The sequence below is a fragment of the Schistocerca cancellata genome, chromosome 11 (genome assembly GCF_023864275.1).
Source record: "Schistocerca cancellata isolate TAMUIC-IGC-003103 chromosome 11, iqSchCanc2.1, whole genome shotgun sequence".
Classification (NCBI taxonomy): domain Eukaryota; kingdom Metazoa; phylum Arthropoda; class Insecta; order Orthoptera; family Acrididae; genus Schistocerca; species Schistocerca cancellata.
The window spans coordinates 165,446,925-165,474,288 of NC_064636.1; the positions used below are offsets into that span (position 1 = coordinate 165,446,925).

The following is a 27,364-nucleotide window of genomic DNA, read 5'->3' on the forward strand; positions in this document are numbered from 1 at the left end:
ATAAGGCACAGGAGATTTGATTTTGTGCTAGGTTGGAAAGATAATTACATTCTGTGAAGGCCACAGTGAGAATCTTGGTATATTTCGAGAGGAACCACTTGTCACTGTAGATGCAATGACCACGGGTGACTAGGCTGTACGGAAGTGACTTCATGGAACGGAACGGGTAGCAGCTATTGAAGTGGAGGTATTGCATGTGGTTATTAGGTTTGATATGGTCAGAGGTACGGATGTAGCCAACTTTGAGGTGGAGGTCAACGTCTAGGAAGGTAGTTTGTTGGGTTGAGGTAGAACCAGGTGAAGCAAATGGGGGAGAAGCTGTTGAGGTTCTGCAGGAATGTGGATAGGGTGTCCTTACCCACAATCCAGTTCGCAAAGATGTCATCAATGAATGTAAGTAAGTGACGGGTATAGGATTTTGGGTGTTTATGAAAGATTCTTCTAGACAAAGCACGAAGAGATTGGATTATGATGGTGCCATGCTGGTGCCCATAGCCGTACCCCAGATTTGTCTGTAGGTAATGCCTACAAAGGAGAAGTAATTGTGGGTGTGGATATTGTTGGTCACAGTGGTGGTTGGTTTGGGATCTGGCAGGCATTGGGAAAGGTAGATTTCAACAGCAGTAACCCCATGGGCATTAAGGATGTTACTGTAAAATGTTTCACCAGTGGCAGAAGTGCTGTGGCCAGTGTGTATGTGCGGATGGGAACTACTTCGAGGTTGTTGGTGACCATTAGCCCAAATGTAAGGTTTTCAACAGATGGCAGCACTAGTCCTGAAAATTTTGGATAGCACCTCACAGATCAATTTGAAGGTACAAGATTAATGATATCGGTGGAAGTAATGTGTGGCGTAAGATACTGCACCGACAACCAATGTGGTCTCGCACCCGTCTGTTGTGCACAGCCAAGACAGTCGATACACTGTGGTTCGTAAGTAGAGTATGCAGTGTGGTTTGTAAGGCGACAAGAGAAACACAGGAAAGAATAGAAAGAAGGATGGACACTGAGTATAGTAATGCATTAGATAATAATAACAAAGGAAAACAGTGCTGGGTTGGAATCGAAGAAATGACGTCAGGCAAAAATCAGACAATAGAAAATCCAGGATGGAATGTAACAATATTATGTAAAGGGAAGTTGCTATTCACCATATGCTGAGTCACAGATAGGCACAACAAAAAGACTGTCACAATATAAGCTTTCGCCCATTAAGGCCTCTGTCGAAAATAGACGACAGACACGTAAACACAGACACACGTGCATGCGCCCGCTAACCCGACTCACAAACACACGACTGCAGCCTCTGGCAGCTGAAGCCAGAATGCGAGCAACAGCAGCAGTGCACAATTGGAGCGCAACTGGGTAGGGTTACAGAGGAGTCTGGGGCAGGGAGGGGGAGGTATAGCAAGGTAAGGGTGGGGAACAGTGAAGTGCCGCTGGGGAGCGCACAAGGACAAGGTGGAGAGAGGGTAGGGTAGCTAGAGGTTAGATGTAGGGCAGGAGAGCGGTGGCTGGGAGGGGAGGATAGCAGAAGAGGAGAGAAGTCAAAAGACTGGCTGCATTGGTGGAATAATGGCTGCCTAGTGCTGTAATGGGAACAAGGAAGGGGCCGGATGGGCGAGAAAACTGTCAGCGACCTCATTCCAAAAATCCAGCAGGATCTCCAGTCTCTCGTCAAATCCTTATGTCCATTCCAAAACCTCTCACTCGAGTCCACCACTCTGCTCACCCCTACCACTCCCTGCACTCCTACCTTCTACTTGTTTTCTAAACAAACACAGCCCGGGACATACGGATCCTTCCTGCCAGCACCAGCTTTTATGAATTGCATAGGTGGGAAACCCCCCTGCAATATATCCTACATTCCTGTAACCCGTTCCATACCGAGAAGTCCCTTCTGTACGGCCTAGCCACCTGCGGTCGTCACATCTGTAGTGATAAATGTCCTGCCCACTGTCCTTCCCACCGCTCTCACAGTGGCAGTCTGCCGTCCACTGAACCTACACGACATACTCGTCCATCCGTACACACTCCTGCTCCTGAACCCTTACCTCGTGGCTCGTACCCCTGTAATAGACCTAGAAGCGAGACCTGTCCCATACGTCCTCCTATCACCACCTATTCCAGTCCAGTCACAATCGTCACCTACCCCATCGAAGGCAGAGCTACTTGTGAAACAAGTCACGTAATCTACGAGCTGAGCTGCAACCACTGTGCTGCATTCTGTGTAGGGATGACAACCGACAACCTGTCTGTCCACACGAGTGATCACCACCAAATTGTGGTCAAGAAAAAAGTGGACCACCCTGTTCCAGAGCATGCTGCCCAACATGACATCCTCATTGCAATGACAGCTTCACAGCCTGTGCCACATGGATCCTTCCCATCAGCACAAGTTTTCACGAATTGCATATGTGGGAACCCCCGCTGCAATATATCCTAAGTTCCTGTAACACTCCTGACCTCAACCTTTGTTCGTCATTTTTCTCACCCATCCAGCCCCTTCCCTATACTCATTCCAGCACTAGACAGCCACCATTCGACCAACACACCCAGTCTTCCCCGCCACCGAACCCCTTCCCTGACCCTCCCCTGCCCGCTGTCTAACCTCCCAACTGCACCTAGCTGCCTTACCCTCTCTACACCTTGTCCTTGCGCACTCCCCAGCAGCATTTCACTATCCCCGATCCTACCCTGCTTACCCTCTCCCTCTCCGCCTCAGCCTCCTCCTTATCCTCACCCAGTTGCCACTCCCATCATGCACTGCTGCTGTTGCTCACAGTGTGTGTGTGTGTGTGTGTGTGTGTGTGTGTGTGTGTGTGTGTCGTGTCACCTATTTTCGACAAAGGCCTTATTGGCCAAAAGCGTATATTGTGACACTCTTTTTGTTGTGCCCATCTGTGACACAGGATCTCCAATATATGGCGAGTAGCAATTCTCCATTACATAAGATTGTTATGTAAAACATTTTAGCTAAATTCTACATTCAGTTGTTTTTTCTTCTTCTTTGTTTTGTAGTTTGCTGGTTACCCAGAGCATCAAATACAGCACTGACACTTCCCATACTTCACTTCGTGTGGACGAGACCACAGACTCCTGCAAAAGAGATATTTGTTATGGGATCAATAGAAAATTTGATGAAAATCAATCTGGGACACATCACCTAATACGTAGTAGTTTTCTAAAGCACACCAAGAAACAAAATTTGCCAGAACTGTGCATGATGCACTTTTATAAATAAATTCTTTATGAGTAACATAAGACTTTCAGTTCAACTAACTCTAGTGGAAAAAGCATATTTCCCCATAACTTAATACAGTTTTTGTTTTGTTTTTGTTTTGGCCATTTGAGAACTACATTGATTTAGGTCAGCTTTGTTTCTTCAGGTCTTTATCCTTGTCTAGTGTTCTTTGTCTCATACTTTGCAATCTTCATCACTCTTCTCTCCATTATGATTTTTCCCTGGGTCTAATTCTGTCCTGTAAAGCTGTCAAAAACTGAACTTTAATTTGAAAATCACCCTGTTGTCATTCCCTGGTTCTTGTATTCCCATTTCTTTCAGAAAACTCTTTACTTATGGATCCAGCGTACTTCGGTTCTTTTGTTCACAAGAAATTGTATTATTTGATGTGTCAACTCCCACTGGACTGTTCTAAGAATGTGTCTGAGGAATGTATCACTTTTTTTCCTGGTAAGATCCTAGATTCTCTCTATCCGAGCATACAGTTCTTGGTTCCTTTGCCATCTGTATTGACCATGTGGTTTCTTTGCCTTTTGTATTGACCATGTCATGTTCATCAAGGTCCCAATATCCTCCTGAGAATCCTTTGTCCCACAAGTTCTAGTCTCTTGTTCTTACTAGGATCAAACTTCCTGCGGTATATAAGGCTTCAGGGCAGAATAACTGCCTGATAATGTCTAGACTTTGCATTGAATGAAATGTACTTCTTACTGTAGACATTGATACTTAGTTTGCATTTGTGTTTATTTGTACTCCCAGTGCTTCTTTTTTCTGCCAGCCCAGGTTCCATCCATTCTCCTAGGTATTTAAACCATGCCACTTTCTTAATTTTCCCTCCTTGTATTGTCATCCACCTAGGACCTTTTTTCATATAATGAGGGAGATCTGTAGGCCTGCTTTAAATGCTTGTCTCTGTACAGCATAGTTTGGTTAAATGCCTCTTCTAATGATTCTGACAATATCACAGCATTGTCTGTGAATGCCAGACAGTCTACCCATATCCCTCTTTCTGTGCATCCTAGTCATATACCACCCACTTGTTTCATTTCTCATCACCATTCCCTTATTGTCTTATCAACTGCACAGTTCAAGAGCAAAGGTGGAGTCTGTTTCCCTGTCTGAGTGAAGGTCTCTGAAAGCTTTCGTCTGAATTTTACCTTGGATGTTATGTTGCTTAAAGTCTGTTTAATCAGTTCACTGTATTTTCTATCCAAACGTATCTCCTCTAAAATTTAGGCTTCCATGAAGTTTACAAATGTGAGCACAAAATTCTTGCTCCTTAGTTTTTGATGTGTGACTACCAGTTTCAGATTCAAGATTTGATCTGCTCTGTCCTTCCTGAAGCCTCCTTGATACGCACCAATTTTTGAATGTAGTTGGTTTTCCATGACATTCAGCAGTGCTTTTGAAATTATGTTATAGGTCACTGATATTAATGATATTCGTCTGTAGTTCTCAAGTTTGAACTAATGGATTTTTTTTTGTGTATATGGGGGGGGGGGGGGGGGGGGCGGCAATATTTCTGCTTTAGCCCCTATAGTTTCATGAAATTCCAGCAGGTGGCAGCATTATACTCAGCTCTCAAAATGGCATCTGTAATGGGGGTGTTTTCCAACAAGAGTGCTATCATTGAGTTTCTTTTGCCAGAAAACCAGAGCATCACAGGCACTTGCAGAATGTCAACTGAAATCTGGCTGTGGACAAAAGCACAGTGAGTCATTGGGTGAGGCGTCTGTTATCATCGCTACAAGGTCACACAAACCTGTCGAATCTCCCGCATGCCGGCCGGCCGCACACACTTGTGACTCCTGCAGTTCTGGAACGTGCAGACACCCTCTTTCGAGGTGATCGCTGGATCACATGAAACACCTCATCACTCAACTGGATGTCTCTGCTGGCAATGCTGACACACTCGTCCACTAGCTGAGGTACTGAAAGGAGTGTGCTCGCTAGGTTCCTTGCCACCTAACAGAAAACCAGAAACAGCAAAGAAGGATTCTCTCTGCAGAATTTCTTTTGCATTACAAGGCTGATTGTGACAATTTTGTGTTAAACATCTTCACTGGTAATGATGGGTAAGGACAGAGATAGGAGGGTGGTAAGGGGATGGAATGGAGTTGAGAATAAAGTGTGTGAGAAAGCTGTTTAGGTGGTGGGAAAAGTGTCACTGGGATAACAGTACACCCATTAGGAGGGGAGGGGGGGGGGATAGGCAGTGGCCGGGGCAGGGGGAGAGGGGGAGGGGGGGGATGACACAGAATCAATGGTGAAATGGGTGGGGAAGATACCAGTTAAGTGGTGGGAAACATGTCAGTGTAATAGAACCTAATAAATCTAATGACTGGGGGAAGTGGATAGAGGGAGGGGTGAAGGGGGAGGGGCAAAAATGCCAGTTACCAATCTATGTAAGGGAAATGGAAGTAGTAATTACAGGAGGTGGAACTGTTGGATAAGTACAACACTCTATTCAGGATGTAAATCTAGCACTGGCCAATGGAAATGTGGGGAAGGAAAGTGGGAGAAGGGGGCAGAAAGCTATAGACCATATCAAATGTGCTTGTGTATAAACAAATATATACCAAACGCCATGTGATAGAGGTGTAGTGCACACATCAGTCTCTTTAGTTATATTGTACAAATACTGAAGGCATAAAATGAGTAAAGGAAATTAACTTGCTTCAATGAAACTAACTACACAAGGTACATAGTTCACAAAGAGATTGAACGTGCTTTATCCAGACCCCGAAAAGATACAGATCACTTGTTTCACATGACATACTTAGGTCACAACTGTCATGTTGTTTATCAAAGTCATTTACAGACATAAAAGGGAGAAGGAATGGAGGACGGTGAGTGAATGAGATGCATTAGGGGGAACATCAAAGAATGTGGAATGTACAGCCAGGCATAAAATAGCCAGTATAAATAGTATGGTACAGCTATGGAGAGACATGGTGAAAATAATAATGTAATATAGGAAATTGTAATATTATGTATCTTGTGTAACAATATAAGTCATAAATGCTAAAGTATAAAAACTTATCCCAAATATGGAAACATTAAAATTTGATATGCTAAGCAGGTCGCATTTGTTGTATACAGATGAACTGGGATACAAGAGATATTCTTTATGTTTTGTTAGGTTATTCCTTCTTAGTTCTATGATTTCTGGGACCAGGATGTAAGTGTACATGTTGGTTATGTCAAGTGACACAAGTGTTTCGTTACAGGGAATTTTTAAGTCTTTCATTTAATGGGCCACATCTGGAGAATTTCTGGCTCTGTAACTGTTCTCATATCTATAGAATTCCCTAAGTAATCTAATTAATTTTTTATGATTTTGCAAGCTGGGCTCTTGATGCAGTTAACAATAGGTCTGACAGGAACATAGACTTCACCTATTTTAGATTGTGACCTCTTTGATGATGTTCACTTCAAAACTGGTATCAGTGCCCATGGCACAGTTGTGGCAAAAATGATTACCAAAGTACAAAGGACAACTAAAACAAGTGGAAAGATATATATGTTCAGTAAAGTAGATAACAAACATCAGTAATGTCATACCTCAATGAGGATCATGAAACTTTCAGCACAGGGCAGGAGCATGTAGAGGAAATATGGTTCAAGTTTAAAAGAATAGTTGATCAAGCACTGGATAGATATGTAGCCAGTAGAAGAGTTCATAATGGAGGGAACCTCCATGGTATACAGTCACTGTAAACAGATTTCTAAAGAAACAGAAATTACTATGTAATAGGTGTAAAACAAAGTGTAGGGTTATAGATAGAGAGATGGTGAATGAAGCGTGTTTGGCTCTTAAGAGAGCAACATGTGATGCCTTCAGTGACTATCACAGCAGGATATTGTCAAATGAATTTTCACAAAACTCAAAGAAATTTGGTCATATGTAAAGGCTGTTAATGGCACCAAAGTTAGAGTCCAGTCCCTAGTGAATGAGACAGGAACTAAAACTGAGGGCACCAAAGCAAAAGCTGAAATGCTTCACTCTATTTTCAAACATTCCTTTACAAAGGAAAATCTGAGAGAATTGCCCCAATTTAATCTTTGTACCACTAAAAAGTTGATGTGATGATGATGATGTTTGGTTTGTGGGGCGCTCAACTGCGTGGTTATCAGCGCCCGTACAATTTCCCAACCTTTGCTCAGTCCAATTTCGCCAATTTCCTGGATGATGATGAAATGATGAGGACAACACAAACACCCAGTCATCTCGAGGCAGGTGAAAATCCCTGACCCCGCCGGGAATCGAACCCGGGACCCCGTGCTCGGGAAGCGAGAACGCTACCGCGAGACCACGAGCGGCGGACTAAAAAGTTGAATCGAATAAGTAATAGTGATGGTGGTGTTGAGAAACAGCAGAAATCAATAAATTGAATAAAGCTCCATGGACCAATGAAATCCCTATCAGATTCTATACTGAATATGCTGCTGAGTTATCACCTCTTCTAACTATAATGTATTGTAGAGGTCTCAAACAGAAAACCATGTCCTGTAGTTGGAAGATGTACACACCACACTTGTCAATCAGGAGGGCAGTAGAAGTGACCCACAAAACTACCATCCAATGTCCTTGACATCAATTTGTTGTAATTCTTAGAACATATACTGAGCTCAACCTAATTAGGTATCTTAAACAAAAAGATCTCCTCATTACCAACCAGTGTGGGTTCCTAAAACATCGATTATGTGAAATCCAACTTGCGCTCTTCTCACGTGATGTAATAAAAGCTTTGGATCGAGGCAGTCAGGTAGATGCACCATTTCTTGATTTCCAAAAATCATTTGGCTCAGTACCACACCTGTGCTTATGATGTTGATGACATGGGGTATCAAGTGAAATTTGTGACTGGATTGAGGACTTTTTAGTAGAAGGACACAGCACGTTATCTCAGATGGAGATTTGTCATCAGATGTATAAGTAACTCTGGGTGTGCCCCAGGGAAGTGTGTTGGGACAGTTGTTGTTCATGCTTTACATCAATGACCTTCCAAACAAATATTAATATTAACCTCAGCCTTTTTGCAGATGATGCTGTTATCCATAATGAAGTACTTCCTGAAAGAAGCTGCATAAATATTCACTCAAATTGTGATAAGATTTCAACATGGTGCAAAGATTGGCAACTTGATTTAAATGTTCAAAAATGTAAAACTGTGCACTTCACAAAACAAAATAATGTACTATCTTATGAGTACAGTATCAGTGAGTCACTGTGGAATCAGCCAATTCATACCAATATCTGGATGTAACACTTTGTAGGGATATGAAATGATCATGTAGGCTCAGTTATGGGTAAAACTGATGGTAGACTTCAGTTTATTGGTAGAATGCTGGAAACGCACAATCAGTCTACAGCAGAGATTGCTTACAAATCACTCGTGCAACCAGTTCTAGAACACTGCTCATGTGTGTGAGACCCATACCACATAGGACTAACAGGAGACATTGAACACACACTGAAACTCTAAAGCAATCAGTATAGGCATGCATATTCAAATACAGACATATGTAAACAGGCAGATTACAGTGCTGCATTTGGCAACACCTGTATAAGACAACAAGTGTCTGGTGCAGTTGTCAGATTAGTTACTGCAGCTACACTGGCATTTTATCAAGACTTAAGTGATTCGAATGTGGTGTTATAGTTAGACACGGGTGATGGGACACAGCATCTCTGAGGGGTAGTGATGAAGTGGGGATTTTCCTGTACGACCATTTCACGAGTGTACCACGAACATCAGGAATCTGGTAAAACATCATATCTACGATGAATCCTCCCACAAATTGCTGCAGATTTCAGTGCGGGCCCATCAACAAGTGTCAGCATGCGAATCATTCAAAGAAACATCATCAATACAGGCTTTTGGAGCCAAAGGCCCGCTCGTGTACCCTTTGATTACTGTATGACACAAAGCTTTATGTCTAGCTTGGGCCTGTCAACACTGAAATTGGACTGTCGATGACTGTAAATGTGTTGCCTGGTCAGACAAGTCTAGTTTCAAATTGTATCGAGCAGATGGACGTGTACAGGTATGGAGACAACCTCATAAATCCGTGAACCCTGCATGTCAGCAGGGGACTGGTCAAGCTGGTGGAGGCTCTGTAATGGTGTGGGCACGTACAGTTGGAACGATACGGGATCCGTGATATGTCTAGATACGACACTGACAGGTGACATGTATGTAAGCATCCCATCTGATCACTGGCATCCATTCATGTCCATTGTGCATTCTGACGGACTTGGAGAATTCCAGCTGGAAAACGTGACACCCAGCAGGAAAATGTGACACTCCAAACATCCAGAATTGCTACAGAGTGGCTCCGGGACACACTTCTGAGTTTAAACACTTCTGATGGGTACCGAGCTCCCCAGAGATGAACATTATTCCGCATATCTGGGATGCCTTGCAATGTACTGTTCAGAAGAGATCTCCAGCCTCTAGTATCCTTCCAGATTTGTGGAGAGCCCCGCAGGATACACGGTGTCAGTGCCCTCCGGCACTACATCAGACATTAGCAGAGTCATGCCATGTCACGTTGTGGCACTTCTGCGTACTCGTGGGGGGCCTACATCATATTAGGTAGGTGTACAATTTCTTTGGCTCTTCAGTGTGTACAGAGTAGGACGGCACAAATGGTCACTGGTTTGTTTTATCCGTGGGAGAGTGTCACAGATATACTCTAGGAACTGAACTAGAAGACTCTTGAAGATAGATGTAAACTATCCCAAAAAAGTCTATTAACAAAGTTTCAAGAACCAGCTTTAAATGATTGCTCTAGGAACATATTACTAACTCCTAAGTATCGATCACATAGGGATCACGAGGACAAGATTATAATAATCACTGCATGCACGGAGGCATTCAAACAATTATTCTTGCTGCCCTCCATACGTGATTGGAATGGGTAAGAGCCCTAATAACTGGTAGAATGGAACATACCCTCTGTAGTTTGCGAAGTATGGTTGTAAATGTACATGTAGAATTTGGGAGCACTCAGATACATCACCAAACATTGCCTAACCTTCTCATCTGAAAACAAAAAATAGAAAACCTGATTCTTTGATTTTGTTTTTTAACTGTTAGTTAAATTTTAAAGTAGGGTTTTTGTCGATTTTAGTAATATTGTCACTACCAGAAAAATTCTAAAATCTTAGCCTCATAATCTGATTCTTTCCATAATGACAACAGCATTGTCCCCTCCTTCATCCCCCCCCCCCCCCCCCCCACACACACACACATATCCACTTCACCCAATCACTGTGCCATTACACTGACATCTTTTTCACCACTTACTTGGTATCTTCCTGACCCATTTCATCTCTGATTCCATGTTATCCTTCCCCTCCTCTCCCACCCCTCTCCTCCTAATGGGGACACCTTCTCCACACCTTAACAGCATTCTCACACACTTTGTCCACAACTCCATTCCACCCCCTCCCCCTCCCCCCAATCCCTGCCACACCCCCCCTCCTCCTCTCCACACTTTCACTCCATCTTTACAAACACCAAATTAATGTATGTATTTTGCAGTTAATATCTTATATTTCATGTTTTATATTTCTTCTGCAGCAGATTGATTACAACACAAAATATTTTAATGGCAAACTTTCATACTTTTGTGTACCATGTTTACGCATTACGCACAGCCGTTCTTTATAATAAGATTCAACAGATGACCACGTTCTACATTGCACTGACGTATGAGTGTTTCTCATTTAAACCATGTAGGATTCTCCTTTTAGCAAGATGTCACATTTTTATGCTATAAACATACTGTTTTCACCTCATACTCACAGAAAACACTGTTCTTTCGTAGATGAATATACAGATGTATTTTAACCTGATATGAAGAGAAGATACACAATTCACCCAAGGATGCACAAATTTTTGTACATACGATCTTTCTGTAGCCGTGGATTATGCAAGATACAATTACAACCTGTAGCGCTCACCTTCACCCGTCAGTCAACCAGTAACTTCCGTAGAATATTTTCAGATCATACTCACTGCACATATAATTACTATATCGGTGTTCATTCTGTGGCTCAATTGTTTTACAGGTGGAGAACACGTTTGCTACCTGTCTGCGATACAGTAGTTGTTTCTGTACTTATCTCCACACTGGGAGATCGTGATGATGACTTCATTTAACAAAGACTAATTATACCCAACATGTAAGCAGTGTTACTTTGATCATTTTTAATCTGACACTGAAATGGCATACTGATGTTAATTTTGATCCTTTTCGCTTTCTACGCATTTGCACGAAATTTTTTTTTCCTTTTCGCTTTCTATGCATTTGTACAAAACATTTTTTCAGAGTTGTACTCAGTAATGGCTTATGGCCAAAATTGTGATAGTAATGTAAAATAAAGAAGTTGTGCAGTCGAATGGCAGAAGTATCATTCAAACATTATTACACGGCTGTGGCCCAAAAATATGAGTAGATTACGACCTTCTCCTTCTCCTTCTCCACGACAATGCGAGGTCTTACACAAATGTGCGCACCTGAACTTCACTGGACTGTTCCCCCTCATCCATCAAACAGCCTAGATCTCACTCTTCTGACATCCATCTGTTTGGCTCCACAGGAAGCAGTATGTGGACAGTGAGGAGTTTATAGATGAAGCAAGAAATTGGCTCCAACGTCCGTGTGGGGATACGGGCACTCCCAGTAAAGCGGGATAAGGCTGTAGCAATGAACGGAGACTGTGTTGAAAAATAGGGTTTTGTAGCAGCCGAAGGAGTGGGGAGTAATGAACACGAGCAACCTGCTCTCAGAATAAAAAAGAAAGTGTTCGATTACTTATCGAATACCCCTCATTGCCAATGTCCACCCTTCTAGAAGCTGCTGCTCTTCACGCATTCTACTTATAATAAGTGTCAGTTCCGCGATCGTATTCCCGTTAACACGCATCGAGAGTTCTGCGACAGTCCCATCTTCCCCGAGAGCTTTATTATTCTTCGAGGTGTTTACGGTGCTCCTAATCTCTTCTACAGTTGGTGGTTTTGAGTCGAGATTTGGTTCTTTCTAGTTATAGCTGAATGTCTCCGAGAAAGCTTTACAGTTTAGGAGCTCTTGAAATTACTTGGCCAAGATCTGACTGTTTTCCACATCACCTTTCCTTCTTTGTTCTTAAAGCAGAGGCTTGGGAGATTATACCAACATAAGTTAGTATTGAATGCTGTATAAAAGTTTCCCATATTTGTCTTTCAGAAGTCCTTTTCTATTAGAGTTAAGTTTTCCTTCTCATATTTTCCCTTGAGATTCCTGACAGTTTTGAAAGTGTTTTTCCTTACTTTTTGGAATTTCTTTTATTTTCTGATGTTTTCTGAGAACAACAATCAACCCACACTTTCTAGCATAGTTTGATTGCCTTATCTCTTTCTGCAGTCCACTGTTTGTGTCTCCACCTTTCCCCTCAGAAGACTGTTTCCTTCACACAGTTAATGCTTCTTTTAACTGTGAGGGTCACTCCAAAAGAAATGCACATTATTTTTGTAAAAATACAGATGTCATTCTGCAAGTGTGAAAGTTTTACACTGTGTAGACACATCCTTCCTGCTCGTTTTCAAACTTAGTTCAACCTGTTCCCGTGAGTAGCGCCAACACTGCATGTCTTCGAGATGGCTGCTACACTTGACATTCGTCAGAAGCAATGTGCTGTCATAGAATTCCTGTGCTGTGAAAACGAGACAGTGGGAAACATTCCTCAACAGGTTGAAAAAGGTGTACAGAGATGCTGCTGTCGATCGCAGTACAGTTAGTCGGTGGGCAAGCAGGTTACGTGATGAAAGCGGGCACGGCAATATTGAGGATTGTCCTTGCAGCGGCAGGCCTCGTACTGCACACACTCCAGACAGTGTGCAGAGAGTTAATGAATTGGTGACTGCTGACAGACGCATCACAGTGAACCAATTGTCACGCTACATTGGGATAGGGGAAGGAAGTATTTGCAGAAGACTGAAAGTGTTGGCGTTAAAAAAGGTTTGTGCCAGGTGGGTTCCCAGGATGTTGACAGTGTTTCACAAAGAAATAAGAAACACGGTATACAGCGAACTTTTGGAGTAGTACGAGAATGGTGGAGATGAATTTCTTGGAAGAATTGTGACAGGTGATAAAACATGGCTCCATCATTTTTCACCAGAGACGAAGAGGCAATCAGTGGAGTGGCATCATGCAAATTCACCCAAGGAAAAAAAATTCAAAAGCACAACTTCTGCTGGAAAAGTTGTGGCTAGGGTGTTTTTCGATTCCGAAGGACTCCTGCTTGTGGACATCGTGCCAAGTGGAACCACCATAAATTCTGATACATATGTGACAACACTGAAGAAACTTCAAGCGCGACTGAGTCATGTTTGACCACATCGGCAAAAGCAGGATGTTTTGCTGTTGCATGACAATGCACGTCCAAAAAACCATGGAAGCGATCATAAAACTCAGATGGACAACACTGAAACACCCGCCTTGCAGTCCTGAACTGGCTCGATGTGACTATCATTTCTTTGGGAAACTGAAAGACTCTCTTCGTGGAACATGGTTTGAAGATGATGACTCGTTTGTGCATGCTGCCAAACAGTTGCTCCAACAGGTTGGTCCAGAATTTTACCGTGCGGGTATACAGGTGCTGGTTCCAAGATGGCATAAGACAGTTGAGAGAGATGGAAATTATGTGGAGAAATGAAAATATTGTTCCTAAAGGGTGTATCTACACACTGTAAAACTTTCAAACATGTAGAATAAAAGATGGATTTTTAAAAAATAGTGTGCATTTATTTTGGATGACTCTCACATTTCCATCCACTTTAGTTCTTCTGATTGAAATTCATCCTAAAATGTTTGTTAATTCTAAGTTTCTCTGTGTCACACTTCACTTAGTGAAGTATTTTTAATGGTATTCCCAATTTTTTAAATTTTAATTTTTTGTGGCTTATGAAAAAAATGAGAATAAGTTCCTTGTCATGTCTGGAGATGCAGCTGCATATATGAAGAAAGTGCTTACAGTTTTTAATTATAAATTAAAGCATGCAACTTGTCTGGCACAAGTCAGAATAGCTGAAGAATTAAGATTCCGTAATACTGGACTGAATGTTTTAATTTCCAGGATAAATAAAGTATTTATTAGAGCTCCTTCAAGAGTAAAACTTTTCAAGGATATGTTACCAGAAACATAGCTGCCATCAGGACCTGTTTCAATGGATCACAGTACACAACTTGTGGCTGCTAGTTACAATTCTGATGACGTAGATGTTACAGAGATATATATCTCTGTTACAGTGTTTAAATATTTAAGCTGCCTGGTCAGATTGTATAAACCAGATGTCATCCTCACAGTCAGTTTTATTTGAATGAGAGTGACATTGTTATAATTACACTGTAATATTTTTTTCTTAGTTACACAACTAGTTTTTGGTTAAACTATTTTTGAGTTTTTATGCAGATCAAGGTGCGATAGACATGAAAACTGGAGTGAGCTCACTCAATGTCCTACCATTCACAATGGTTTAGAAACAATGGTAGAAATGCTTATGTTCACGACTGCACTATAAGCAGGCTGGTTATAAACCATTACAAACAGTAGCATTTCTACTACAATTGGTAACCCATCATGAACAGATTGTATGAATTTACTGCCAATTTCATTTCTATATCACCCTGGGGGTCAGTAAAAAAGTCTTCTAATATGGAACTAGTTGTGTAACTAAAGTAGGTGTTAGTAAATGCAAGGTCTGTTCAAAAAATTCTCAAACTGTCCACATCATTTTTCTACACTAATGAAGTTGAGAATTATAACAATGCATTGTGACATAAGAAACCAGACCTATATTCCAATAATGCTGGGGAATTATAGACTCAAGTTTGTACTTGTATGTTACAAACCATTGAATTTTACACACATACAAGTTTTGCATACTACCTGTGGTAATAAAAAGTGCTCATTAGATTTGCATAAATATAGTATATTGTAATGGACACAACTAACAGTCATTAACAAAGTGAAATTATTACTGTTGTTATTGGAAATTTCTCATGAAGTGTCAGAGTCTATAAGGAGTTCTGTTTTTATATTAGCTCATCCTCTAAAATTCATGCTTGATGTACTGTTAATGTGTATTGTCATGCAGAGTTCTGGTGGTTTTAGTGCTTATATGCAAGAATATTTTGGATGCTTTTGTGCTTATTGCTCCATCCTCTATTGATCCTCATTTTCTCACAAACATTGTGTTGTCTGTTAAAATTCTGATATTGCAACTAAGGCTATCCACTAAGTCATTAATATTTAAAACAAACAGCATTGGCCCTATAAGATTTACCTAGGGCGCTTGCAAAGTTTCACCTACATCTGCAAATAATTCCCTGTCTGGTGTAATCTGCCACATTTGGCCTGTTGCGAGGTTCTGAGACCGATCACGAACATTTTTAAATATCCTAGCAAATATACTTTCTTTCATGGTACTGAGTCATATGGTTTTCAAAAGACCGGAAACAGTGAACCCACTCAGCTACCGCACTTCTGAGAACACGAGAACCTGTGATCGCTCTTGCACATTTGGTGTTTTTGCAATCTGCATCAGCTACATTAAATAAAGGCATAAAATACACACAGACTGCGAACTGTACCATTGAAATGTAGCAATGTGCAGCATATCCACTTGCCCTGATATAACCCCTAACACAAATCTCTCTCTTTTTTTTCCCTATCTAATCTGCTGGGTTGGTGCTTCACTTCATAGTGTTTCTCCATAAGTTTAATAAACACAACGGATACACATAATAGAGACTCTGGACATCAATAATATAATCCCAACAGTCTGCCTACGCTAGAGTAAAAGTTTTCGATTCTGCGACTGTAGAAATTGTGTAGTTTTAAAGCGGAGAACTTGTCGAGCCGTGTTCAAAGTGCATTTTTATTAAGAAAGGAAGTTCCTCGAAGGCTGTTTGACAGAGAGTGGAAAATGTGAAAATCTCAGGGTACAGGATCAGGTGAATAAGGTGGATGTGGAATGACTTTCCAACACAACTCCTGTATACTGTTTTTTGTCAGTCCAGCAGAATGTGGGTGGTAGTTATTATGGTATAGCATCCCTTCACACAGTCCTGGTCATTGTTCTCAGATTGCGTCTGCAAGACATCTCAGTTGTTGACAATAAATGAAAGCAGTGATGGTTACACCTTGGCATAGCCTTTCACAGTACACCACACCATCACTGTTCCACCAAATGTGTAACGTTATCTTTTGTGACTGCACGTATGTCTTTGTATGGGGAGTTGTTGTTTTGTTTGGGCTCAACCATTCCTTTCTTTTCCCTATGTTAGCTTAAAGACACCACTTCTTATCACCAGTAATGATACAGAATAGTAATGGTTAGTATCATTCACAAGCCATTTGAAGACTAGCCAGCAGAGATGCACATTTGGTCATTGCTGATTTTTGTGATTTTGGTTTGGAGCATACAGAACCCATGCACCTGATTTTTGAACCTTCCCCATTGCATGCAAATGTTGCACGATGGTGGGATGATCACAGTTCATCACATTTGCCAGTTCTGGTGTAGGCTGACATGTATCACTGTGGATTAATGTGTTTAAACAATCAGCTTCATCAAACCCCGAAGGCCTCCGTGAACACGGAGGGTCACAAATGTCAAAATGAACCTTGTTTAAATGAGAAAAACATTTTCTGGCTATGCTCTGTCCTATGGCATTGTGCCCGTATGTGCGGAAACATCTCTGGCTGTCTCCTTCTACTGAACTCAAACAGAAGAATGTGTCGGAAATGTTCCATTTTCTCCACTTGGCACTCCATTTTCTAATTCCACAGCTCCACTCACTATAAATGTTCCATTTTCTCCACTTGGCACTCCATTTTCTAATTCCACAGCTCCACTCACTATCTCCAAATGATACAATGACAATTGCAAACTCAAATAGCAACAGAAAACTACAAATAAAAAATGATAGTTGATAAATAAACCCACAGCAGCCAGAATACCAACATGCTAAAAACTTATGCACCAACCTAATATATACAAAAGTCATGTGAAATGTCAAAATTCTTTTCTGAGCTGTATTTTTATGGTTCTTACTGTCTAAAGTATAGCTTATATTTCATTGATCACCAAAATATAGAGATTCTTTCCAGAAACATTTTATTTCAGGAAAGCACTAACATTTAAGGATTAGTTAAGACTGTGGGCTAAAAAATTTTTACTCTTAACAACAAAATTTTGTAGTTTAGGAAATATTAATACTCAGAATTTTTTTTACAGCAACACAAGACTGCACAATTTTTAAAATGTAACCCTTCAAAAATCCATATTACCATTCTGTAGCCCTGATTTCCCTCTGTCAGAAATGTATTTGATACTGGGAAAGTCAATGAAATATTTAAGTACAGAAGTTTCTTTCTGGAATAATCTCAACAGTCTTTAATACAAAATGCTGGAGAAATTTATGGTCCAAAAACTGTGCTCTTAAAAGTAGAACCCAGTATGAAAGCAATTTAAGACCTAGACAATAACTGAACAAAATGAGTTCATTTAAGAAGGTATTGCCTATAATTCCAATTTTTTGTGTTATCATCGTGAGGATTAAAGAAAAGAAAAAATTGCATTCATGCGTGAAGGCAGACCCTCTCGAATTCATTCTTATGTCATTAATGAAAATGTACATGTAAGTCAGATGCATTTTATTATTTTGTAAACAATTTGTAGACAATTTTATACGAGAACCTACAAATAGCCACAGTGGACACTCTCACAGCCAGTCAGACATTGCTAAGCACAAAGCTCCACGCTCAGGTTTTCGTGCTCTGTACTCACTGTGTCGATCCGCAGACACGGTCGGTCGTATAGTGTTTGCTCCGTTCTACCCTGTGGTATAATCTTCTGGGACATTGCAGCTACAGTGAAAAAAGGATTTATTGTAAAGAAGTTTGCAACAAGAGTGTTGTGCTGAACAAGGTGGTGCAGTGGTTAGCACCCTGGACTCGCATTGAGGAGGACAAAGTTTTGAATACGCATCCGACTATCCCAATTTAGTTTGTCTGCAATTTCCCTAAATTGAGCTTGTGCTCAATTTATAATGACATCAGTGTCAGTGGGACCTTAAGTGTCAGTCTTCCTTCCTTTCTTCTTTCCTTCGTCGAGAATATTATGGGAAGTTGATAACATCTTTCAGAAGACATTTCTGGGACCTATGGATTCTTACAATTACATACTAATACTTTTACTCCCAAATGGATGGACTGTGAAAGTCACAAACACAATACTATAAGTGGAAATAATTTCCATATAGAATATGTTTCTCTCTCAATGGTTCAAAATGAAGCTTTATTCTGTCCGTAACAGGTTTATAGATGTCAGACAGTGAATAAAAAATCCTCAAAATATTTAAAAATAAAGTAGAAAGACATATTATTAGCTACTCATACAATTTATCACAATGCTTGAACTCAGGGATGTAAATTTTGCATAACTCTAATATTTGTATTAGACAGATCCCGACTTTGCCAACATATAGCCTCTGATAGGTGTCAGTGAAAAGTTACATAAATGCTTTGTTTGGTGTATTAGATGAAAAAAAAAAAAGACCGGTTAATGCAGGAGGAGGAGCCACTGCTTGTTTCAACTTAGGTAACTTACGAAAATAAAGTAACCTAAATGGTACATGTGATGAATTGTCTCAGAAAGTAAAGAAAACAAAAGTTACAAACAAAATACCTTTATTGGCCTTCAAAGTAATCACTATTAGCTACATCAGTTCAAAGCTGATAGAAACTGTCAGCAAATACTTCTTGTGGGATCACGCAATGCCAGGTATCTGCATTATTACAGAAGATGAGACCTGGTACTAGCAATACGATTCAGAGACTGAGTGAGCCAGAGGTGCAGTGTTCACCGTCTTTCTCACCTCGGGCCAGAGTAGGAAGTTTTGACCGATCGAGCCCTCACTGTCGTGAAAGGTGATCGATGTCGTCATTTTCTTAGGTTTTGTCAGCTGACTTTTCTTGAAAGGCAGGTAGGTGATGAACACCATGCCACTGACTGTCACTCGGTCACGGATCATATCGGTAGCACCACATCTAATCCCCTGTAATGATGCATGTATCCGACAACAGGTACCCACAGCACTTTGAGTGATTCCATGAGAAATGTTTGCTGACAGTTTCCAATAGCTGAACAACTGATGTCAGACGTACGTTGTAGCTAATAGGTGGTATTCTGAAGGCCAGTAGAGGTATTTTGTTTGTAACTCTTCTTTTCTTTACTTTCTGACACCAATAATAAAAAATTATATTAGTACAAAGTAAATATTTCCTGCATCCATAAAAACTGAGTCCTCTTGGAGCTTTATAGCAAATTACATGCTAAGTAATTAACAGAACTTTACAGTCCCTCAATCTAGATAGATAATTTAAATGAAGTTATGTATGTTTTTAATTTTCTTTTGAATTGGTGGAGATTCCCAATTTCTTGCTTATTTTAGACAGGAGCTTGTTGAACATCTTCCCACCAGTGTATATAACTCCATTCTGAACCCTGGACAAGGGTGTAAATTTCTTGTATAATATGAGATTCTTCAGAGTAATATATTCTACTATTACCCCTGATGAAAGATGTTCGTGAGAGCGGATAACATATTTTAGATAGTTATTACACCAGGTACGTTCTGTACACACCCTCGTATTACGTCTGCGCAAACGAACTGTAAATAACACCAGTTGCAGACAACGGCAAGGCACGATGCGAATAAGAAGCTCCACCTATTGTGGTGGTGCACTCGTTCTTTGGGACATCACAGCACCTTGAGGGACAAGGAACAAAAAGAGGTGCACAAGAGTGTCAATGAGAAAAAAACAAATGATTGATGTATAGTTGTTACAGCTCTTCTCAATTGTTGGCTGATGTCAAAACAAGAGTTATGTATGTTGAAATAATCTGAGATATGTCCACCAGAAATCAACACTGATGTCATATATAGAGAAAAAGTAAATGCAAGATACAGAAGAGTTAACAGTACATTGTTTACTTCATTTCATAAATAGTTGGTGTAGATCTGAGTTCCCTCACAGCCTTTGACTCTCTACAGATGGAGACGAAATCACATACCCAGAAATAGCAGCACTGTGTGGCTAGTCCACAGCATTGAGAAAGCTATGAGAAGGTGACCGCCAAGTTCAAATAAGGTAACAGTGATCGATCAAAGCATCGAGATGACAGATCCATTGAGAAGTGATGACATAGTTATGACTGGTAATCGGAGAACATTTTATTTCACTTGAAACTCTACACAAAAATTATTTTTGTGCCATGTGTTGTGACTGTTTATTTCACAGTTTAGTTGAAACTGATTTTAATCATCAGCAAAGATGAAGGAGTAAATGTATTGGGAAATTAGTGTAAGTATTCCAAGCTCCTTAAAAAGGCTTCTGCAAAATGTACTGTTATCCACTTCATACAATATTCTTATTGTTGACTCCAGCTGCACAAACACATTATTTATTTCAGGCGCACTGCCCCAGAAAATAGGCAATGAAAATATGCAAAATAAGACAGCTCTGTTATCTTTTTGTAAACACAATGAGAAATGCTTCTAACAGCTCAACATCAAATTTCTCAATTAGTTTATCAATGTACTGACTCCATTTTAACTTGTTATACAGCTGGGTACCAAGGAATTCGAGGAATTTTATGCAGTTCGTTTCATTTAGTATAGGGCCATTAATGCCTACAACTGCTGCCAACATGTAATTATTCCTCATTTGAAATTTGGTTTACTGGGAAGGGAGGGAATGTGCATATATGTGTGTACTATAGCTTGAAATAGGAGTCATCCAAAAGCTAGCAAAGATTTCAGTCTTGTTTTAAATCTAATTTATAATCATTTCTTCTGGGCAACTTTTTCTGTTCTATTGAAGGATTTCTACTTAAAAACTGGTAGCCATTTAAAAAAATGAAAAAAAAAAACAAAAAAACACATGTGTGTAAGTGTTCATTAATGTTACCACTAATCACATATAAGTGTCCTGTAAACTGTCACATTCCACATTATTTCAATAAAAGAATCATTCAAATGATCCACGGAACATGTAACTAACTGAGTAACTATATGGCTTATGACAACTCATTCTTTACTCCTTAAATTATTTATCTCTCATCAGCACTTTCAGTTACCACTTTCATTGAACTGTACTAGACTCAATGTGAGTCAGTATATTACTGACCTACTATATTACAAAAAATGCTGGGAATGCAAACTGCAAACTGATCACTACTTCATCATTTAAAATAAATGTCTTTTGACAATATTCCAATACACACGTGCAGTGTTGCCTCGTCAGACGAAAATTCTTACCGTCACACACCGTATCACCAGTAGGCGAAAAGACCATCGGAAATGCGATCGCAGTAAGTAAGATTACGATGCGATTAGATACTAGAGATTACCCGCCTCAGGAGGGCACCGAGCAGCCCCGTGGTGTGCGCCAGTACCGCCACCGCCGCTTCCACGTCCTGGTGTGCGATCCCCGTCACTGCGGACACCTCCAGCACCGTGTCCAGTGCGGTGCTCCCGGGTGACACCTCCCCACTGAGCAGCAGTCTGTCGGCGTCGGCAGCAGTCACGAGCAGTGCCGAGAGGGTGACCGTGGCCACCGACAGTAGGATGCGGTCGCAGCGGGCCGCCACCAAGTCCTCGTCACTGTGGACGACCCGTTTGTTCGTGTCTCTGTCTGCTCTTTTTACTGTCACTGACACCAAATAAATGATAGTTACAATTGAGTCTCTAATAATGAAACAGAGTGACAGCTAAGCTCGGTATTAATATGATGTGATTTTCAAAGGTTCCCAAAATATATTAATTAAAATTATTACTTCTTATGTACATCTTATCCTGCACTGTAAACTTCAAAGTTTATTTCATTTAGCATAGGGCCATTAATGTCTACAACTGCTGCTAACAGGTAATTATTCCTCATTTGAAATTTGGTATACTGGGAAGGGAGGGAATGTGCATATACAGGGTGTTACAAAATGTACGGCCAAACTTTCAGGAAACATTCCTCACACTCAAATAAATAAAAAATGTTATGTGAACATGTGTCCGGAAACGCTTAATTTCCATGTTAGAGCTCATTTTAGTTTCGTTGGTATGTACTGTACTTCCTCAATTCACCGCCACGATTTCGTACGGGATACTCTACCTGTGCTGCTAGAACATGTGCCTTTACAAGTACGACACAACATGTGGTTCATGCACGATGGAGCTCCTGTGTCCGGAAACGCTTAATTTCCATGTTAGAGTTCATTTTAGTTTCGTCAGTATGTACTGTACTTCCTCCATTCACTGCCATGATTTCATACGGGATACTCTACCTGTGCTGCTAGAACATGTGCCTTAACAAGTATGACACAACATGTGGTTCATGCATGATGGAGCTCCTGCACATTTCAGTTGAAGTGTTCGTACACTCCTCAACAGCAGATTCAGTGACCGATGGATTGGTAGAGGTTGACCAATTCCGTGGCCTCCACGCTCTCCTGACCTCAACCCTCTTGATTTTCATTTATGGGGTCATTTGAAAGCTCTTGTGTACGCAACCCCGGTACCAAATGTAGAGACTCTTCGTGCTTGTATTGCGGACGGCTGTGATACAATACGCTATTCTCTAGGGCTGCACCAGCGCATCAGGGATTCCATGCGACGGAGGGTGGATGCACGTACCCTCGCTAACGCAGGACATTTTGAACATTTCATGTAACAAAGTGCTTGAAGTGACGCTGGTTCGTTCTGTTGCTGTGTATTTCCATTCCATGATTAATGTGATTTGGAGAGAAGTAATGAAATGAGCTCTAACATGGAAAGTAAGCGTTTCCGGACACATGTCCACATAACATATTAACTTTCTTTGTGTGTGAGGAATGTTTCCTCAAAGTTTGGCCGTACCTTTTTGTAACACCCTGTATATGTGTACTACACCTCAGGAGTGAATACATTGATCTGTACATTTCTGCCTCTTTTAAAATGCACCCTGAAGTCCATCGTTAAGATTGTGGCATCGATAGGTCACATCGACCATGTAAAGCATAATCTTTGAACTCTAACTGCTCTGACGAGCCGCCACATTAATGCTCCAGTCAGCCTTTGTACCTTGTACAGTGTACAAGTGTATCTTTCTTTGTGCTGAAATATATGTATGTATAGACATTTATGAGAACAGTTTGATGCATATACAGTTATCCGTATTCACGTTTCCCACATTGGTGACCCCAAAGTTTCTATGTCTTCCGCGACTTCCGTGCCGGCTGTGTGGAATCAACGAGTTTTACGTTCGACGCCACAGCTGCCTCACCCTACGTTTTATATGAGGATTTGGAGGCTCATCTACTACTACCAGGCCACCCCAATCCTCTTCCAACGGTTGTTTCGTCGCTAGTGGACAGTGATTCGCAACCTCCGACAAATTTAACCTCAAACTTTGCAGCTCTACAACAGCTGAGTGTTACGCCATTACCTCAAACAATGGACTCAGGTCCCGCGTTGCTGGACTGTGCACGCCAACATGTGAAAGGTGCAGTGGACGATTTCCAGAATCGTGTAACAATCGATCGCTTGTGTAGTATTCAAAGGGACCCAAATTCGCACACGTGCTTTGATCCTCTACACGCCAAAATGTAGGTTACAGTAGTGCCGTGTGCAACGCTGCTATTCGTGCAAAATGCACATGCGGTCAACTGCTATCAAGCTATGCCAGTTTTGCCTTCCTCACAATTTAATAATGGACATTTTTATACATCAAGTTTGCCACGCTCAACCACCAGATCTGTCACCCAGTTTCTAGACCACGTGGGTTTGAGCACACCTGACAGTGCTTAGCCATCCAGGAACGTTGTACTACGACAATGTGACTGCCAGCAGGTTTCACCAGTGATTTATGGTGCTACCACATGGGGTGAGTTTCCAATGTGCACAGAAAACTCAAAACTCTCGCTGTTGCCACACTGAGTTCCAAAGTACGCCCCCCCCCCCCCCCCCCCGCACCACCCCCCGTTCCCTCGCCACTCATGAGGGCCCTCGATTCCGACCATACAGCCGCTCGCTCCTAGTGCAGTACCGTCTGCGCCTGCCGAGCTCTGACCTTCTGCGTCATTTCTGAGGTGGACAATTTAAGTACTGTGCCTTTAACCTCCGGTCCAGTCTGCAGGCCTACCTCACGCACCGCTCATCCATTCGTTCCCACTGTACCGACCGTGGCTGCCGCATCGTGCTTCCGTGACTCGTCAGGGACATTGCAACCGGTCATTGTTCGGGACGTGTCTGCTAGTAACACACCCACACCAGTAGTGCCAGGTTACAGGACAGCATATCCTACCACGGGACAGCAGGCCTTACAAGATACGCCAAAGACACCCTCGTCTGTCCCCCCTGGCCGTCTACTGAAGCTACCTCCTTTATACGAGGACAACCCCGTTTCGTGGTTCGCACTTGTGGAGCACCTTTTCGAGTTACATCAGGTGACTGACGACAACTCTAAATTTCTATGTCTCATCGAGCACCTCCGTGACCACTCGGATTTAATTTGTGACCTCCTCCTTTCGCCTCGAGCACCTCCGTGACCACTCGGATTTAATTTGTGACCTCCTCCTTTCGCCACCGCCTCCACCAAAATACGAGTTTGCCAAGAAGACGATATCGGACCGACTCGCCTGCTCGCCACAGGAATTAATAATCGAGATCCTGTACGAGGAACACCTGGGGGACTGCACTCCGTCACAACTCTGGCGCCGCCTTTGGCTACTTGTGAGTGAACACACTATGTCGGACATTACCCTGTGGGTGGTACGGTCTGCCAAGTTACCTACTGACCTGCAGATAGACCTGCTGCTACACTCCTTTGAGTCTATCGGCTCTCACCTTCGCATCGCAGATCGGCCGTATGCACAACTGTGACAAAAACAACCGGCACACCTCTCACCACCGGTCGGCACTATGCCGCCTGTTTACCGGCCGTCTGTGGGCAGAGACAGGGCTCATTCTGCCTCCACGCCATCTACACCACCAGGCAGTACTCGTTTGCTCTCTCCTCTTTCCGAGTTCTCGAGAATCTCACACGCACCGTACGTCCCAGTTTACATTCCGGAACAGATCGACGAGGACAAACCTCCTCCGGTGTCACAATCACCGCAACCGCCACATCTGGCTCATTAGTACTGTCGGTACCACAAGATTTTCAGGGATGAGGCCAAGAAGTGCAGATGACAAGGAACTAGATGTCAAGACAGTGCACAGCACGTCCCTCCCCCGAGAGTGCAATCCGTCGAGAGTTCGTGCATTCGTCTCCTCGGAAGGCTCGATCTAAATTAGGGGCAGGCACACTCACGTGCCACACCCCTCCCCACACCTCTACTCCTGTACTCCCAGGCCATACGACGCATCGTCCGCCCCTGCTGGCTGTCTGATTGTGATGTGGACCTGAAGCCAGTCACTGTGGCTTCGCATGCCACCCTGACTGAGATGGAGCATCCAGTCGTGCGCCTGCCGCCTCGCACCACTCACTCCGGCGCCGACGCCCACACGACCGCCCCTCGGGCCTCACAGGCCATACTCCGTACTGCGGGAGAAAGGGGGGGGGGGGGGGGGGGGGGCTGTGTGGTGTCGCGATAGGTCAGAGCAGACACGTAAAGCGTGAGCTTTAAACTCTGACGAGCTGCCACGTTAATGTTCCAGTCAGCCTTTGTACCTTGTACAGTGTACCCGTGTATCTTTCTTTGTGCTGAAATATATGTATGTATAGACATTTATGGGAACAATTTGTTGCGCATACAGTTATCTGTACTCCCGTTTCCCATAAGGTGTTTAGTACCCTATAAAATCTCCACTAGAATGTCCTCCATTGTATCAAATCTTCACTTCTTCAACACAATTTTCATCTCTGTACTCTTTCTCTGGTGTGTATGATGTGTGGAGAACACTGTCATTCTTATTTTTGGTCAAAAATTCCTGAATACTGAAGGTGGGTGGATGCTCAGTACTTGTTCTCAGACTGGCAGGCCACACATGATGAGATTACGACGTGCTCGATACACGATACGGAGATCCACTCTCGTGGTGGTCAGACGTAGGAGGAGGAGGAGGAGATTAGTGTTTAACGTCCCGTCGACAACGAGGTCATTAGAGACGGAGCACGAGCTCGGGTGAGGGAAGGATGGGGAAGGAAATTGGCCGTGCCCTTTCAAAAGAACCATCCCGGCATTTGCCTGAAGCGATTTAGGGAAATCACGGAAAACCTAAATCGGGATGGTCGGAGACGGGGTTGAACCGTCGTCCTCCCGAAGGTCAGACGTGACAACAAACACGCACGGCCTGACATTCCCGTGCAGTCTGACATTGGGACATTGTCACATCTGAATGCCCCACAAATTTGGATATTACACAATTCCACCAGCCATCCAAATGGAGATCCACAATGAGCCCCTTTCAAACACTGTCAGTTGCTGTTTGTAAGTTGCATCCTATGTCCTTCACAGTGATCAGTTAATATCTGGATCTGTTTGTGGGCCTTGTACATTCTACCAGGCCACACAGAACTCACATTCAGAAGGACAACAGTTCAAAACCACTTCTAGCCACCTAGGGTTAGGTTTTCTGTGATTTCTCTAAATTGTTCCAGACAAGTGCCAGGATGGTTCCTTTGAAAAGGCACAGCCAATTTCCTTCCCCTCCTGAACACAGTGTCAGTGTGTTCTCTGTCGCTTCTTTTAGCTGAGGTGAAGAAGGACTCTCCCATTACAACAATTGCTTAGTTTCAGGATTGTAGCAATAAACTAAACTTTTGTCACATGTGACAACTTTTGGAGGAAAGTTTGGATTGTTCCTTAAGCAGTTACTGAAGTTCCCTGCAGACTTCTATATGATGTGAATTCTGATCATCTCAAAGCAGTTATGGCACAATTTTTGCTGCAATCCTCCTGTTTAATTCTTCTGACAGAATACATCCACACATACCACAGGTAATTCCCCAGTTGTCTCTGATGGTCTGTCTACAATATTTCAGGGTCAGGCTGCTTGATTTCTGAAGATTTTCTGATGTGATAT

At 42.2% G+C, this 27,364-nt stretch overlaps 1 protein-coding gene across 1 annotated transcript in view; it reads right to left on the minus strand.

Moving 5' to 3' along the window:
• Nucleotides 1–21,699: 21,699 nt before the first annotated feature.
• LOC126108402 (uncharacterized) overlaps nucleotides 21,700–27,364 on the minus strand; it is a 142,630-nt gene continuing 136,965 nt past the window's right edge. Inside the window, exon 6 of the mRNA XM_049913612.1 lies at nucleotides 21,700–21,970. Coding sequence (XP_049769569.1) covers nucleotides 21,700–21,970 — 271 coding nt within the window. The remainder of the gene's footprint in view (nucleotides 21,971–27,364) is intronic.